Source organism: Pocillopora damicornis, chromosome 12, assembly GCF_964200805.1.
Source record: "Pocillopora damicornis chromosome 12, jaPocDami1.2, whole genome shotgun sequence".
In the NCBI taxonomy this organism is placed as follows: Eukaryota; Metazoa; Cnidaria; class Anthozoa; order Scleractinia; family Pocilloporidae; genus Pocillopora; species Pocillopora damicornis.
The window spans coordinates 18,631,841-18,645,835 of NC_142681.1; the positions used below are offsets into that span (position 1 = coordinate 18,631,841).

General features: G+C 40.9%; 2 protein-coding genes across 3 annotated transcripts in view; one reads left to right on the forward strand and one right to left on the reverse strand.

Annotated features, from left to right (window-relative positions):
• Positions 1–379: 379 nt before the first annotated feature.
• Positions 380–7,319, forward strand: LOC113686755 (uncharacterized). The gene is made up of 4 exons (XM_089189037.1): positions 380–2,167; positions 2,628–2,683; positions 3,125–3,542; positions 4,034–7,319. The coding sequence occupies exons 1-4, from the start codon at positions 2,032–2,034 to the stop codon at positions 4,252–4,254; spliced, it is 831 nt and encodes a 276-aa protein (XP_089045163.1). The 5' UTR covers positions 380–2,031; the 3' UTR covers positions 4,255–7,319.
• LOC113686754 (uncharacterized) overlaps positions 5,156–13,995 on the reverse strand; it is a 74,503-nt gene continuing 65,663 nt past the window's right edge. For both annotated transcript variants that reach the window (XM_089189027.1, XM_089189025.1), the window contains 3 exons: positions 13,867–13,919; positions 10,920–12,163; positions 5,156–10,598 (listed from right to left, as the gene is read on the reverse strand). In XM_089189027.1, the coding sequence (XP_089045153.1) occupies positions 5,593–10,598; positions 10,920–12,099 (6,186 nt within the window). In that variant the 5' untranslated portion in view covers positions 12,100–12,163; positions 13,867–13,919 and the 3' untranslated portion in view covers positions 5,156–5,592. The remainder of the gene's footprint in view (positions 10,599–10,919; positions 12,164–13,866; positions 13,920–13,995) is intronic.

Sequence of the window (13,995 nt, forward strand, 5' to 3'; positions counted from 1 at the left end):
AAGTGAAAAACAAAGTTCTGTCAACACTTCACTTTAAAATACTGGATTTCAACTCTTAACTTATCCAACTTTCTAAGCATTTCATGGGGACTTCAGTAGTCAGGCTTACATCAAAAATTTTGAAAATAGTAACCCCTTACACTCCAACATCAATATGCATATTCTCCATACTTTCTCTATACATTTCTTTAGGTTCTGAAAAAGAGAATTTGTTTAACAATCAAGAGCTTGTTTTATTAGTTATTGATCATTTCCCTTATTCTCATGACCCTTAATGTTTTCTTCAGGGATTATGTTGTCAGGAGAAATTAGATGCCAGTCACACTAAGGGGTTTGAGGGTTAAAGATTTTGTTATTTTTTCAATGAATGTGTAGGGAAGCTGATTAGTATCAGCTCTTATCACAAGTTTTCGATATTCTGCCCTTAACTACTCACAGCTGTTAGTAGTCGGTCATAAAACTTTAAAGGTAGGTGTAATTTGCCAAGGAGGGGAGGGGGGGCTGGAGGTGGTTGGTATAAAAGGGGTTGACTGCATATCTTCATCAAGCACCTGTATTAAGACCTCAACAGGAGGGAATTTCTTTATTTTTAAGGAGCGATTTTTCATATTTTTCCACTTACACTAACGGTGTTAATATACCAGCGTAAAGGTGGCGTTTGTCTGATCCTCTTGCTGAAAGCGAGCGGTGTTGGTGTTTCACTAACCTCGAAGCCCTCATTGGAAAATGCACAACCAAATGCCATTGTTATTTAATTTATCATTAAACGGTTGTGAATATATGGAAGTCATATAGTTGATCTTCGGTTAAAGACGTTAATGTGAAAGCGATCTTCGCAGTAATGAACACTACTTAAGCGGTAGCGAAAATAAGGCCTGAAAAAAAAATTCAGACCTGTACGGGATTTGAACCCATGACCTCTGCGATACCGGTGCAGTGCTCTACCAACTGAGCTAACAAGCCAACTGGGAGCTGATTACTGTGTTGGTTCCAAATAAATTTATCATTATCATTACAATTATTAAGTTTACTTTGTAATGAGAACTGCTGAACCTCCCATTTGCAAAATTAAACACCTAACGGGAATTGTATTTGGCGAATGATAATTCATGAGAGGAACTATCTATAAACCAACCTTTCCCGTGCGTTCACCAAATAAACGGGCGTGTAAAAATGGAACACAGTAGTAGCACAAAAGGAAAATAAGGAGGCGTGGGATGGGTCGCTTTTTGCTCTTCGCTAACACAGCATCCTGTTCGTTTTAAAACAACTTTACCCGTTGACTCTCAGAAGTGATCAACATGAAACTTCTCCCTATAGTTTCCTTACATTATCCGCAAATTGGTAATGAGAATATTCAAACTTATCAGGTAGAAGTCGTGTTCTTGATCTAGCACCAAATTCTCATATCCAATTTACAAGGAAATGTGTAGCAGCTGGAGGGAAAATTAACAATCAGATCTTGAGAGTTTGAAGGTTAACGCGGGTAACAGGCTTTGAGAAATGTGGTGGCCTTAGGGACGGACCAACGGTAAAGAGAGAGGGGTGGAAGGGGAGGTTGTAGGAAACGGAGGCAATTCCCCCATATATAACAAAGAAGGAAAAATGCCCTCTTGTTATAAAAGAAAAATTGTAATAATTGCAGCTCCAGAAAATCCCGCCCTAACCCGTGACTCTTCTGAGAGCCTATCCCTAATTTTCGCCTTTTGGTAAACATTCGTTTCACCTTTTTACGCGTGGGGTAAATTAATTGGAAAAGAGTGGTGTAACAGAGCTTCCAGAATATGCTTTTCACCAAACTTGTTGTACTTACTGATCTCTGATAGGAAACAGCTTGTGTGAACAATTCAAACGGATGTAATCACACGTCAAATCTTCAATTGCTTACCTGCCGATATTTTAAACGGTATTTGACGTACATCACGCTTCAACGAATCTTTAATTGTTTGGAAATGTAGATGTACTCGTTTCAAGCGAAAGGTTCTATAATCCTGCTCACCGCTTAAGAATTCAAAGTGTTATTAGCGCGAGATGAATGTGGCGTACTTTCGCGTGATTAATGTCCTGGTGTTGGTGATGTTTGTATTTAAAATTTCAGGAGAAACGCTGAACAGGAAGGGTGGGAAAAAACAGTTGATCATGTATCATCCGAAACCACATCAATCAGGTAATTGTTCGTAATACCCCTGTTCCTTGTATTAGTGTCATAGCCTCTCAGTCAAGTCGCAGAAATCGCTCAGCTCAAACACTGACCTTGTGCAGCTCATGTGAAGTTGCCGCCATGAATGAACGTTTTAGCGGACTGAACCGCAGATGTCGCTCGGCGAGAGGCATCTCCGAGAAAACCCTAAGCATGCCTAAACTATCATAGTTCGCCAAAAGACATTTTTTTACCAACAAAATTACGTTCTGAATCTGTATCACCGACTTATCAGTCGTTTCTTTTGTGTTTGTTGCCAAGGTCAATACGTTGAGGTTGTCGGAAGCATTTCTTTCAAACTTTTCACCCTATTCAGGCGATAAAATATTCGGGGACACTGTAAATAATTGAGTAGACTTTCTAAACGAACTGTTCCATGATAAATGCTGAAAATAGTAACCTGCTCAGTTGCTTTCTTCCCAAACAGCTATTGTTCTCTACGGCAACGAAGGAAGCGGCCAAAATGAGGCTGATAAGGAAACAGTAAGTGGCTAATTTTAAGTTTCCGCAGCCCTTTATTTACCTGAAATCTAAAGGGACTGACATTTCTTATTGGGTATTGCTACTATTGGAGTCCAGTCATAGAGTGTGGTGTTTTCTCCCATTATCACTTCCGATGATGTTCTGCTGATCCCTTGAAAAGTGAGACAGGATTTTATCTTTTGCCTACGTAGACGATCACGCTGAAAATTTTTCACTAGTTTGATATTCGGTCGAATTTCGGTACAGAGTCAGATATAAAATTTTAAGCTTGTGTGTTATGTAGTAAAACAGTGTGTGTGGTGGATATTTACCTACCCACTTTACAGCTGGGTAAATATCCATCATTTTTTACCTCCGTTTCGTAAGTCCCCCGAATCCAGGCTCCAGGGTCAGGGTTCCAGATTGTTTAATGAACGCTCACAACATTACATTTTTTATCAGATTAACGCGCTTTCAAACAATCTTGAAACTGTGACGAGCCTGGTCAAAGCCCAGTCAGCAATCATAGAAAATCTCAGCAACCAAGTCTCCACAGCTGTCAAAGGAACAGGCAATGAGAAGGAGTTTAAACAAATATTTGACAAGTTCGCCAATCATACCAAGCAGATTCAAAATGTAACAAAGAAGTTGAATAAAACAGTTAGCCATATTAACGAGCTGGCAGCAGTATGGTCAGAGACAACCATCACATTTAACAAAGATTTCAAAAGCCTAAAAGAGAAAACAGGGCAAACCCAGGATGACATAGAAGACTTGGAGAGAAAACTCACCGAGAAAATTGAAAAGTTGGAACAGGAGGTTAAAACTTTAAAAGTTTCTTTAAGTTATGCCCAAGAAGAAAGTGCATCGCTCAAGGAGGGTAAGAATATATTCATTCTGTTTCATAGACTCAGTTGTTCCTCAAAATATTCACGAAAGTTGTTCAAATTGATTGTATAATCTTTGGAAAAAGTTGTATGGACACTCTTCCCACCCCTCCCCCCAAAAAATTTTTTATTGCGCAATAGTTTGAAAATATTCGGACCACACGTTTTCTTGAAACTGAGAACGCTTCAGAGACCAGTCAATCACCGGAGAGGAGGGGTGGGGGATTTTGGTAGAATCACATAGTTTTAAGGCGAAACTCAGGAGTGTCAGTCTTCACAAACAGTGTACAAAAAGAGGACTACAAAAAATTGACTACCACTTAGCTGCCAATCAATGGGCGGTTTATAAAAATCCTACAGAGCTTTATGCTCTACGAGGGATCAGATTAATTTTATCGTGACACAAACTGTATCACCACCTGTTCCCCCTACGTGAGAAATGATGATCGGCCCTTACGAAACATACGTATTGTTCTTCCTATAGAGTGGCCCGAAGGTAAATTCTGCATCTTGGCAAATGGCCGCTGCCCACGAGGATTTCGACGCCACGAGGGGCATCTCAAGTCATTGTATTTGTACTCGTCACATTCACAGTTTGTGAACTCGGCCAAATTTGGAAGCAGTTCTATTGGTTGCTATGGTAGCTACTGTGGACAATACGGCAACTTCATTGGCTCTCTCACTTTGATCACGTGTTGCAAATAGAAGATCTATGACGTAGTCATCGAATTACAAACAAAACAACCAGGAGAATTAAGGATAAAAAGTTTTCCATAACAATGCGTTTAAGTGAACAAAGATTAAAAGTGTCTGGCTCAGCAATTTCTAATTGCGAAGACCATTCATCTACAAAAATATATTTCAAATTGAAAAAAAGAATAAGACTATGTCTCAAATTTTGGTTATGATTTTACCACAAGCGGGAAATCCTGTTTTGGTACGTATATCCCCATCGAAACTATTTTTGTCAGGTTAAATAAAATCATCAAGTTTCTTTAGTCGTTAGGAAGAGCTTTGTCAAGAGGGGCTAAAAGGTAAATTGTGTCTCTTTGGAAAACTCTTTCCGATAGGAAATCTCTCCACTAACAAACTCACTTAATCATTCAATTCGAGTCTGAGGTATACAATCAACTTAAAGATTCGCTTCTTGCGCATGCGGCAAAGTCTACATTGGAGAAACAGGACGACCCATGCAAGAAAGAATGAAAGAACACGACAGGGACATACGACTCGCACGCACTCGCATGAATTCCGCGGTTTCAGAACACGCTAACGGAACCGGACACGAGCCGCTGTGGAACGAAATAAAGTTTATTGACCGAAACAACCATTGGTACACAAGGAAAGTGAAAGAGGCAAGAGATAACCCAAAAAACATAAACAGGGACAACGAAGCCGAAATGCCGGAAGCGTGGATGCCGACAAATAAAAAACATCAAAGCCAACGATGCACGGCAAATTAGCGAACGCCCGAGGAAACCATGGTACACGAAAACGATAGCCGGATCGAAATGTACCAATCGCAGCAGGCCACCATGATACATAATGCTGTACTAAAACCAGTCGACCCCATCGCCTGAAAAAGACTTGCAGTAAGCAGTCGAAATGTCGCGACCTACATTTATTGACTTTGTCGTGAGCCAACAGAGCAAATTTATATTATCAACTATAAATATGTCTTTTCGCAAAAAATCCTAAAAACTCAAAAATGTACCAACAGTCTCTAAGAAGAAGAAAAAAAGGGCACGTAAAAGAATTTCCATGATGACAACTTAATAATTTATATAACGTTTTAGCTTTGTGTCTTTCCTTTACTTTTCACTGCTGCGTTTTGAAAATGACGAGTCCTATCCTTTCCTTTGGTTATTTCTTTTAAAAGACTTTTTAAGGTCTTGCTGCATCGTAATACAAATTTTCAACTATCATCTTCTAAAAAAATTACCTACACCAGGATCTCTTCATGTTACTGTGAATATATAAATGACTTTTATCAAAATACTAAATTGTTATGTTCCCTTCTCTCTCCTTTCATCATGAATTCCTTCACAACAACTTTTCCAACTCCTTCACCGTGTCGAGGCTGTAAACAGTTCGTGGATCCTCTTCACCATGCACCTTCATCCTGATATCAAGTGCACACTTGTTTGACTGAAGAGCTGACACAAAGTCTCCAAGTGAATGTTGAGTAGCTCCTAATGCATCATAGCTGTCAGCGGTTTGTGAATGTTCTTCACCCAGGACCTTTAACCTGATATTCAGTGCACGCTTGAAAGACTCAAGGGCTGACACAAAGTCTCCAAGTGAATCTTGAGTAGCTCCTACTGATTGATAGCTGTCAGCGGTTTGTGAATGTTCTTCACCCAGGACCTTTAAACTGATATTCAGTGCACGCTTCTTTGACTCAAGGGCTGACACAAAGTCTCCAAGCGAATCATGAGTAGCTCCTAATGAATAATAGCTGTCAGCGGTTTGTGAATGTTCTTCACCCAGGACCTTTAACCTGATATTCAGTGCACGCTTGAAAGACTCAAGGGCGGACATAAAGTCTCCAAGTGAATGTTGAGTAACTCCTAATGAATCATAGCTGTCAGCAGTTTGTGAATGTTCTTCACCCAGGACCTTTAACCTGATATCCAGTGCACGCTTGAAAGACTCAAGGGCTGACACAAAGTCTCCAAGTGAATGTTGAGAAGCTCCTAATGAATCATAGCTGTCAGCGGTTTGCGAATGTTCTTCACCCAGGACCTTTAACCTGATATTCAGTGCACGCTTGAAAGACTCAATGGCTGACACAAAGTTTCCAAGTGAATGTTGAGTAGCTCCTAATAAATAATAGCTGTCAGCGGTTTGTAAATGTTCTTCACCCAGGGTTTTTAAGTTGATAGTTAGTGCTTGCTTGTTTGACTCAAGGGCTGACACAAAGTCTCCAAGTGAATGTTGAGTAGCTCCTAACAAATGATAGCTGTCAGCAGTTTGTGAATGTTCTTCACCCAGGACTTTTAACCTGATATTCAGAGCACGCTTGGCAGACTCAAGGGCAAACACAAAGTATCCAAGTGAATGTTGAGTAGCTCCTAATGAATCATAGCTGTCAGCTGTTTGTGAATGTTCTTCACCCAGGACCTTTAACCTGATATTCAGTGCACGCTTTAAAGACTCAATGGCTGACACAAAGTCTCCAAGTGAATCTTGAGTAGCTCCTAATGAATGATAACTGTCAGCAGTTTGTGAATGTTCTTCCCCCAGGACCTTTAACCTGATATTCAGTGCACGCTTGAAAGACTCAATGGCTGACACAAAGTCTACAAGTGAATCTTGAGTAGCTCCTACTGATTGATAGCTGTCGGCGGTTTGTGAATGTTCTTCACCCAGGAACTTTAACCTGATATTCAGTGCACGCTTCTTTGACTCAAGGGCTGACACAAAGTCTCCAAGTGAATGTTGAGTAGCTCCTAATGAATAATAGCTGTGAGCGGTTTGTGAATGTTCTTCACCCAGGACCTTTAACCTGATATTCAGTGCACGCTTGAGAGACTCAAGGGCTGACACAAAGTCTCCAAGTGAATCTTGAGTAGCTCCTAATGAATAATAGCTGTCAGCGGTTTGTGAATGTTCTTCACCCAGTACCTTTAACCTGATATTCAGTGCACGCTTGAAAGACTCAAGGGCTGACACAAAGTCTCCAAGTGAATGTTGAGTAGCTCCTAATGAATGATAGCTGTGAGCGGTTTGTGAATGTTCTTCACCCAGGACCTTTAACCTGATATTCAGTGCACGCTTGTTTGACTCAAGGGCTGACACAAAGTCTCCAAGTGAATGTTGAGTAACTCCTAATGAATGATAGCTGTGAGCGGTTTCTGAATGTTCTTCACCCAGGACTTTTAACCAGCTATTCAGTGCACGCCTCTTTGACTCAAGGGCTGACACAAAGTCTCCAAGTGAATGTTGAGTAACTCCTAATGAATGATAGCTGTGAGCGGTTTGTGAATGTTCTTCACCCAGGACTTTTAACCTGATATTCAGTGCACGCTTCTTTGACTCAAGGGCTGACACAAAGTCTCCAAGTGAATGTTGAGTAACTCCTAATTCATTATAGCTGTGAGCGGTTTGTGAGTGTTCTTCACCCAGGACTTTTAACCTGATATTCAGTGCACGCTTGTTTGACTCAAGGGCTGACACAAAGTCTCCAAGTGAATGTTGAGTAACTCCTAATGAATGATAGCTGTGAGCGGTTTGTGAATGTTCTTCACCCAGGACTTTTAACCTGATATTCAGTGCACGCTTCTTTGACTCAAGGGCTGACACAAAGTCTCCAAGTGAATGTTGAGTAACTCCTAATGAATGATAGCTGTGAGCGGTGTCTGAATGTTCTTCACCCAGGACTTTTAACCTGATATTCAGTGCACGCTTCTTTGACTCAAGGGCTGACACAAAGTCTCCAAGTGAATGTTGAGTAACTCCTAATGAATGATAGCTGTGAGCGGTTTGTGAATGTTCTTCACCCAGGACTTTTAACCTGATATTCAGTGCACGCTTGTTTGACTCAAGGGCTGACACAAAGTCTTCAAGTGAATGTTGAGTAACTCCTAATTCATGATAGCTGTCAGCGGTTTCTGAATGTTCTTCACCCAGGACCTTTAACCTGATATTCAGTGCACGCTTGTTTGACTCAAGGGCTGACACAAAGTCTCCAAGTGAATCTTGAGTAGCTCCTAATAAATGATAGCTGTCAGCAGTTTGTGAATGTTCTTCACCCAGGACTTTTAACCTGATATTCAGAGCACGCTTGGCAGACTCAAGGGCTGTCACAAAGTCTCCAAGTGAATGTTGAGTAACTCCTAATGAATGATAGCTGTAAGCGGTTTGTGAATGTTCTTCACCCAGGACTTTTAACCTGATATTCAGTGCACGCTTCTCTGATTCGAAGGCTTCTACGTGGTTGGCTTTCGTGCGTTCGCTGTTATTTGAGGAAGTTGCACCAATGTTTTTCTCAGGTTTTGTTTGGATCTTTTCGGGATGAAAATTCATTATATCTTCTATATGAATTGCACGGTCCTTTTTCCCTTTTAATTCGATGAACAGTCTTACTCCAGATAAATGAAACTGGAACCGACCAGTTGCACCAGCTGGTATGGCAGAGTCAGATTCCGTCAGTATTTGCAGCAGTAAATTACAAAAGAATTGCTTGGTTTTATCAGTGGAGATGTTCTTTACTGCTTTACTCACGAGAATGACAACTTCGGTTTGAAGTGGCTGATTATGGGTCGGTCTGATTTCGTTTAGATGTATCCTATCTTCTTCTCTCCTGGTTTCATTGATCTCCTGAATTACTACTAAGCCCGTGTCTCCCACTGCTTTGCATTCATCTACTGCTTTTTTGTAAAGGTCAAGAGCCTTTAACGGGTTCTTTTTGGCACTTTGATAAAGAGAAAGAACTTGGAGAATAATGAGCTTTAGGATTCTGTGTTTTGGAGTGGTTTCCAATGACGAAAGTGCTTCTTTTAAATATCTCACTCCTTCTTCAGCTCTCCCAGTAAAAAGTTTATACAATCCTTGGTAAGTCAAAAGTTCTCCTCGCAATTGTGTGTCTTTGATGACAGTAGACAACGTAACTTGCTTATTCACTGAAAGCAGCCTCTTCGTTTCTTCAGTTTCGCCCATAAGCAAGCTACCGTACGTTTTCGACAGAAGCAGTCGTTTGTTGACAGAGTTAAGTCGATGGTGATCATTAGCTGCCTTCATTGCTGTTTCGTAAATGATGTCAACCATAGCGTAATCTTGCCAGTAAAGAAAGCAGAGATACATTTCAGCTTTGATTAAAACAGTGCAAACTTTACTGACTGTTCTTTCCTCCAGGCAACCGTCAATTAGACTTTGAACGAAACTTTCCTCATTCTGAAAAAACTCAAGGAAAGCCGACATGGAACGTCCTGTGAGGAACTTTTCAGTTAGCGTCTCGAAGAGGGAAATATACAGTTCAAAAAAACGCACTTTAGCGTTGAGAACCATTTCTTTCATTTCGTTTTCCCCTTTTTCCTGTATAAACGACAATAACAGCTTATGGATGGAATATTTCTCGGCTTTGGAACTAGAATCAATGAGGGATTTTCGCTGGAGTATCTGCAGCATTCTAGCAGCTTCAATTGTTTTCATTCCTAACACAGCTGATGCGACAGGTAGGTCAAAGTGGTTGGGAAGAATGCAAAGTGAGATCAGTGCTTCTCTTTCCTTTACGGAAAGTCTCTGAAAAGAGGCGTCAAAAAGATACTTCAACCTCTGATTGCTGGGATAGTCTGGGTTGTCCAACATTTCCAGAATGTTATATGTGGTACTCAAGAACATGTCAACAGACCCACTTGATGTTTCGGTAGCATCCCCCGAAATGGAGGAACACAACAACTTCATGGCCAATGGTACACTCCCGCAAATCTGCCTAACTTTTATACAATCAGACTTACTCGCTTCTGGAAGCAGTTCTTGAACAAGTTTTGAAGAGGATTGCTCATCCAGCTCTCTAATTCTTAAAGCTTTGTGTCCTTTGAAGCGCAGATTTAAGAATTGACAAGATTCCCTTGTGGTGAGAAGAAACGTTACCTTATGGCTGCAATTGAGAATTTCTCCGATTAAATCAACAACTTCCTCTTTGACGTTCGGAAGGCTACTTTCAAAAAGATCATCGGCATTATCAAGGATGAAAACGAAGGGATTTGCAATTTGAGCCAAAATTGAGCAAAGTTCGTCATCTGCTGTCAAACGCTGGGATGCTGTCGCAGAATGCGTAAACAGTCCAAGAAATCTCGACGTTAGATCACTCTTTAACCTCAGGCCACGTAACGAAATAAAGTATACCGGCAGGCCTTGCGCTTGGAGGCGATGTCCTATGGCGATTGCAGTCGACGTTTTTCCGAACCCTGGCGAGCCCCATATGGAAACGAGGCGAGTGGCTTCGTTGGTCACGTGAGCAATAACGTCGTTGCATTCCTCCTCGCGCCCAGTGAAGTGAGGAACCATTGAGGGAAGATTTGATTTTGGTAGAATGGGCTTAAACTCTGCGACAAAATGACAGACTTTAGTTCGGAAGATGAACATATGTGCAAATGCAAAGTACAGTATTCTACGGCGGTTAGTATCGTAATACTTCTAAACAAATTCTCCTCTGAATATAATTTCAGAATTAATGTGAGAAGTTTGGCTTCATTAATTAACAAAACTTATTGTTCTAGGAAGAGTGGCCTTCAAAGTTTCTGACTGCTTTCTTAAGGACTATCTGGTAGTTCTCCCCTTAATAGATAACAATCGCAAAAAAACATTATCTTGTTGTTCTTGCGAAAAGAAGTAGTCTTTAAGACAAACAATAGCAGGCCTATTACCTTGTTTCGCGGTCTTTATGGTGATGTCATCAATCTTTTGGTTCAATTCAGCAAGTTTCCGACTCATTTCTTGTTGGGGTACAGATGATGTTGCCAACTCCAACTGTTTCCTCAACTCCTGAATCTCTTCTTTTCTTTCTTGAGCTGCTGATGCTGCATCTTTCTCTCTTGCTTGGTTTGATTGCTCCATGTTAGACCTGATAGTTTCTTTAAGCTCCAACGCCTCCTTTCTCATTTCCTCATTGTGCCTTTGAAACTGATTCTCCAACCGCTGAATATCCTCCTTCCTCTCTTTGGTTACGTGTGCTGTTTCTTCTTCTCTTGCTCGCTTCGATTGCGCATTATGAGACCTGATAGCTCTTTCCACTGACTCCAAAGTTTGTTCTTTCTGTTCTTCATTTTGCATTTTCAGCTGTCGGAACCCTTCTTTTATCTCTGTCACTGTCCGTTCTGCCTCATCCCGCCGCTCCTGGTTTGCTTCTGCGATATCAGACATCATACCCATCAGCTTATTTTCTACTCGGTCTTTGAGGAACACATTTTCAGCCTGGCCCCCTTTTCTGATCTCATCCTCGAGCTTGCGGACTTTTTCTATTGGGAAATCTGCCTCAGTTAAACTTTCAATTGTATTTACACAGCTGGATGAGACACCAAGGGCTTGGAACGCGTCTTTGGTTAGTTGGATGTACATGTCGAATGTTGCTTTTGAGATCTCGGAGCTCGGTGAGTGGCAGAACGCATTTCGTAAAAGTCGCAGTTGATCGATCGCCAAAGTAAATGACTCAGCATCGTTCCCAGTTGAGCTGATCACAGAAGTATGGAAACCTCCGGGAGGGAGTCCATGGGGTCTCACGAACAAGTAGCTGAGTGTTCTGTGATGTCCTCTGCCGTCTGGCATAGAAAAGGACTTTGCGAAGATGGTGGCTTGGAACAAGGCAGTACAATCCCAGTCATCATATGGAAGATTAGTAGGGACTTTAGTTGATCCACCCTCTGTGGCAAGGAACAGATTCCGCACGGCAAGGGAGTCATCCCAGGGCTGGAAACCAGGAAGATGTCCAAAGGTGTTGTCCCACCTAGTTTTGAAGGCTTGACGTAATATCTTTGGAAATTCATTAATCACGACAGAAGCGAACTTGAAGTAATTTAACTGTTCGTTTGTAAACGGCTGTAGAGTCATTACTGTTACCTCGTTATGACGAGCAACGATGATCTCAGTACATTCGGAGAGATTTCCCTGGGGTCTGCAATAAAACAGTTCTAATTGAGAAAGGGACTTCCTCACTAAAATTTGGTACACTGGGGGTTGCAGCGAAGCCAGTTATAAAAAGGAGTTTTTTAGAGATACCTGAAAAGATTTAATCGAGGATGGCTCTGAGTTTAGGAAGAAGAATGTCTTTCACCGCTAATGGTAAAGTAATTACTCAGCGATTGAAAGCGATCCTAATTTCTCGCATCACTGTAAATTTTCTCAGCCCTTAACTTGACCCCTACATAAGAGAACAACGAAAAAAAAAACTAAGGGGGCTAATTTCTAAAGAAACTGTGGTGCTGCATCAGTGGGAGAGTGTAGCAGGGTAATTTAGCACTATTAACTGAGTTGATAACGTAAATTGGTCACCTCAAATTGTTTAAAAGCTGACGTTTCGAGCGTTAACCCTTAGTCGGAGCGATTGGCTAACGCTCGAAACATTAGCTTTTAAACTCTTTACGGTGGCCAATTTACGTTATCAACTCAGTCGATAATACTAAATTACCCTAAAAAAAATTTGCCTGTGGTGCTCCTCTTGGAAACAGAGAGCTTACTGTCCCCTTGACAGTCTCGGAAGCGCAGAAGGAAATAAGAGTGTCGCTCTCGCTGAAAGCGGTCCTCTCGACTTCCCGTTAGAAAAAAGTTTCTTTTATTTTTTTTTTTAAGGAAGGGAGTAAGTAACGTTGCTAGACCACCTGTGTGGACGGCGATCAAAAGTGTAAATTTCACAGATCACAACTGCGATAATATAGCTCACGGAATTCAAACTTGCTACAAGTTACAAGATGTATTCAGTTAGTTCACAGACAAAATATGGAAACTTCACCTGAAATTTTTTGTACCAGCGTGATCAGAGACCCTTCTCTTCGACCTTAATTTTCATATCAAAAGGTCACCATTTTGTACGAAAGAATTCTCAAATTGCAGGCGTTCATCGGGCTAAAAAAGCATATCGGTGCATAGTTTATACATCGGTGAGGTCACCGATTGCCTCAAACCCGAGGGTATATCTCTAACTTTCAACCACCAACATCTTAAAAACAACGCAAATCCATGTGTTTGCTAAATTGCGCTTGTGTTAAAGAACATTTGCATAACTCTGAAAATTGACTAAGATCTCCTCTTCACCGTTCAAACTTCGTTTGTTTATCTCCTACATTGAATTAGAATCGAAATTTATTAAAATGGACTGAGGAATTTTACATTTTACTGAGAATTTAATCTTTTAAAATTTTTACTTGATTCATGGAAAGCAAAGGTCTAGTGGCTGCGGGAATTTCAGCCCTGATTTCTGTCGAAGAATACCAGAACGATAATTTCACTTTTTACAACCCGCGAAACAGGTTATATGACAAGGGAAAAATTAGCATAACACGTCACGCAATACATAAAGCTGGGTTTGTCCAGTTGATTTTGATAATCGCAAGGAGATCTTGAGTTTGTCGCTCAAAACCGTTGTGGTCCATAATAGCGTAAAATCATTAAAGAAAATTCTTTTTTTCAACGAAAAGTCCAGAGGACCGCTCTTACCGAGAGCAGCACTTAAGGTTTTTGTTCAAGCTGCTTCCACTACTTTCGGGCGTACCGTCGACTCCTTCGCTTCTCAAATGCTATTAATTTCCGACAGCATTTTTTAAAGTAATATCCGACAAACGTGTTCATAGGTTGTCTAAATAAAGTGCAAAGATGTCTCACCTTTTCTTGTCTGAATCGGAGTGAACTTCCCTTCTCGTTTACAACAGCTTCCACTACGAAGGAGTGAAACAACAGCGTATTAGTGTAAGAAGCAAAATTTGCTAAAACTTAGGCTCAGTAAAGGCCACT

Excerpts from the sequence above, each read along its gene's own strand:
- LOC113686755 (XM_089189037.1), top strand. The coding sequence starts at position 2,032 with ATGAATGTGGCGTACTTTCGCGTGATTAATGTCCTGGTGTTGGTGATG. Across the intron at positions 2,684-3,124 it reads ATGAGGCTGATAAGGAAACA|ATTAACGCGCTTTCAAACAA; the intron begins GTAAGTGGCTAA and ends ATTTTTTATCAG. Across the intron at positions 3,543-4,033 it reads AAGTGCATCGCTCAAGGAGG|AGTGGCCCGAAGGTAAATTC; the intron begins GTAAGAATATAT and ends TTCTTCCTATAG.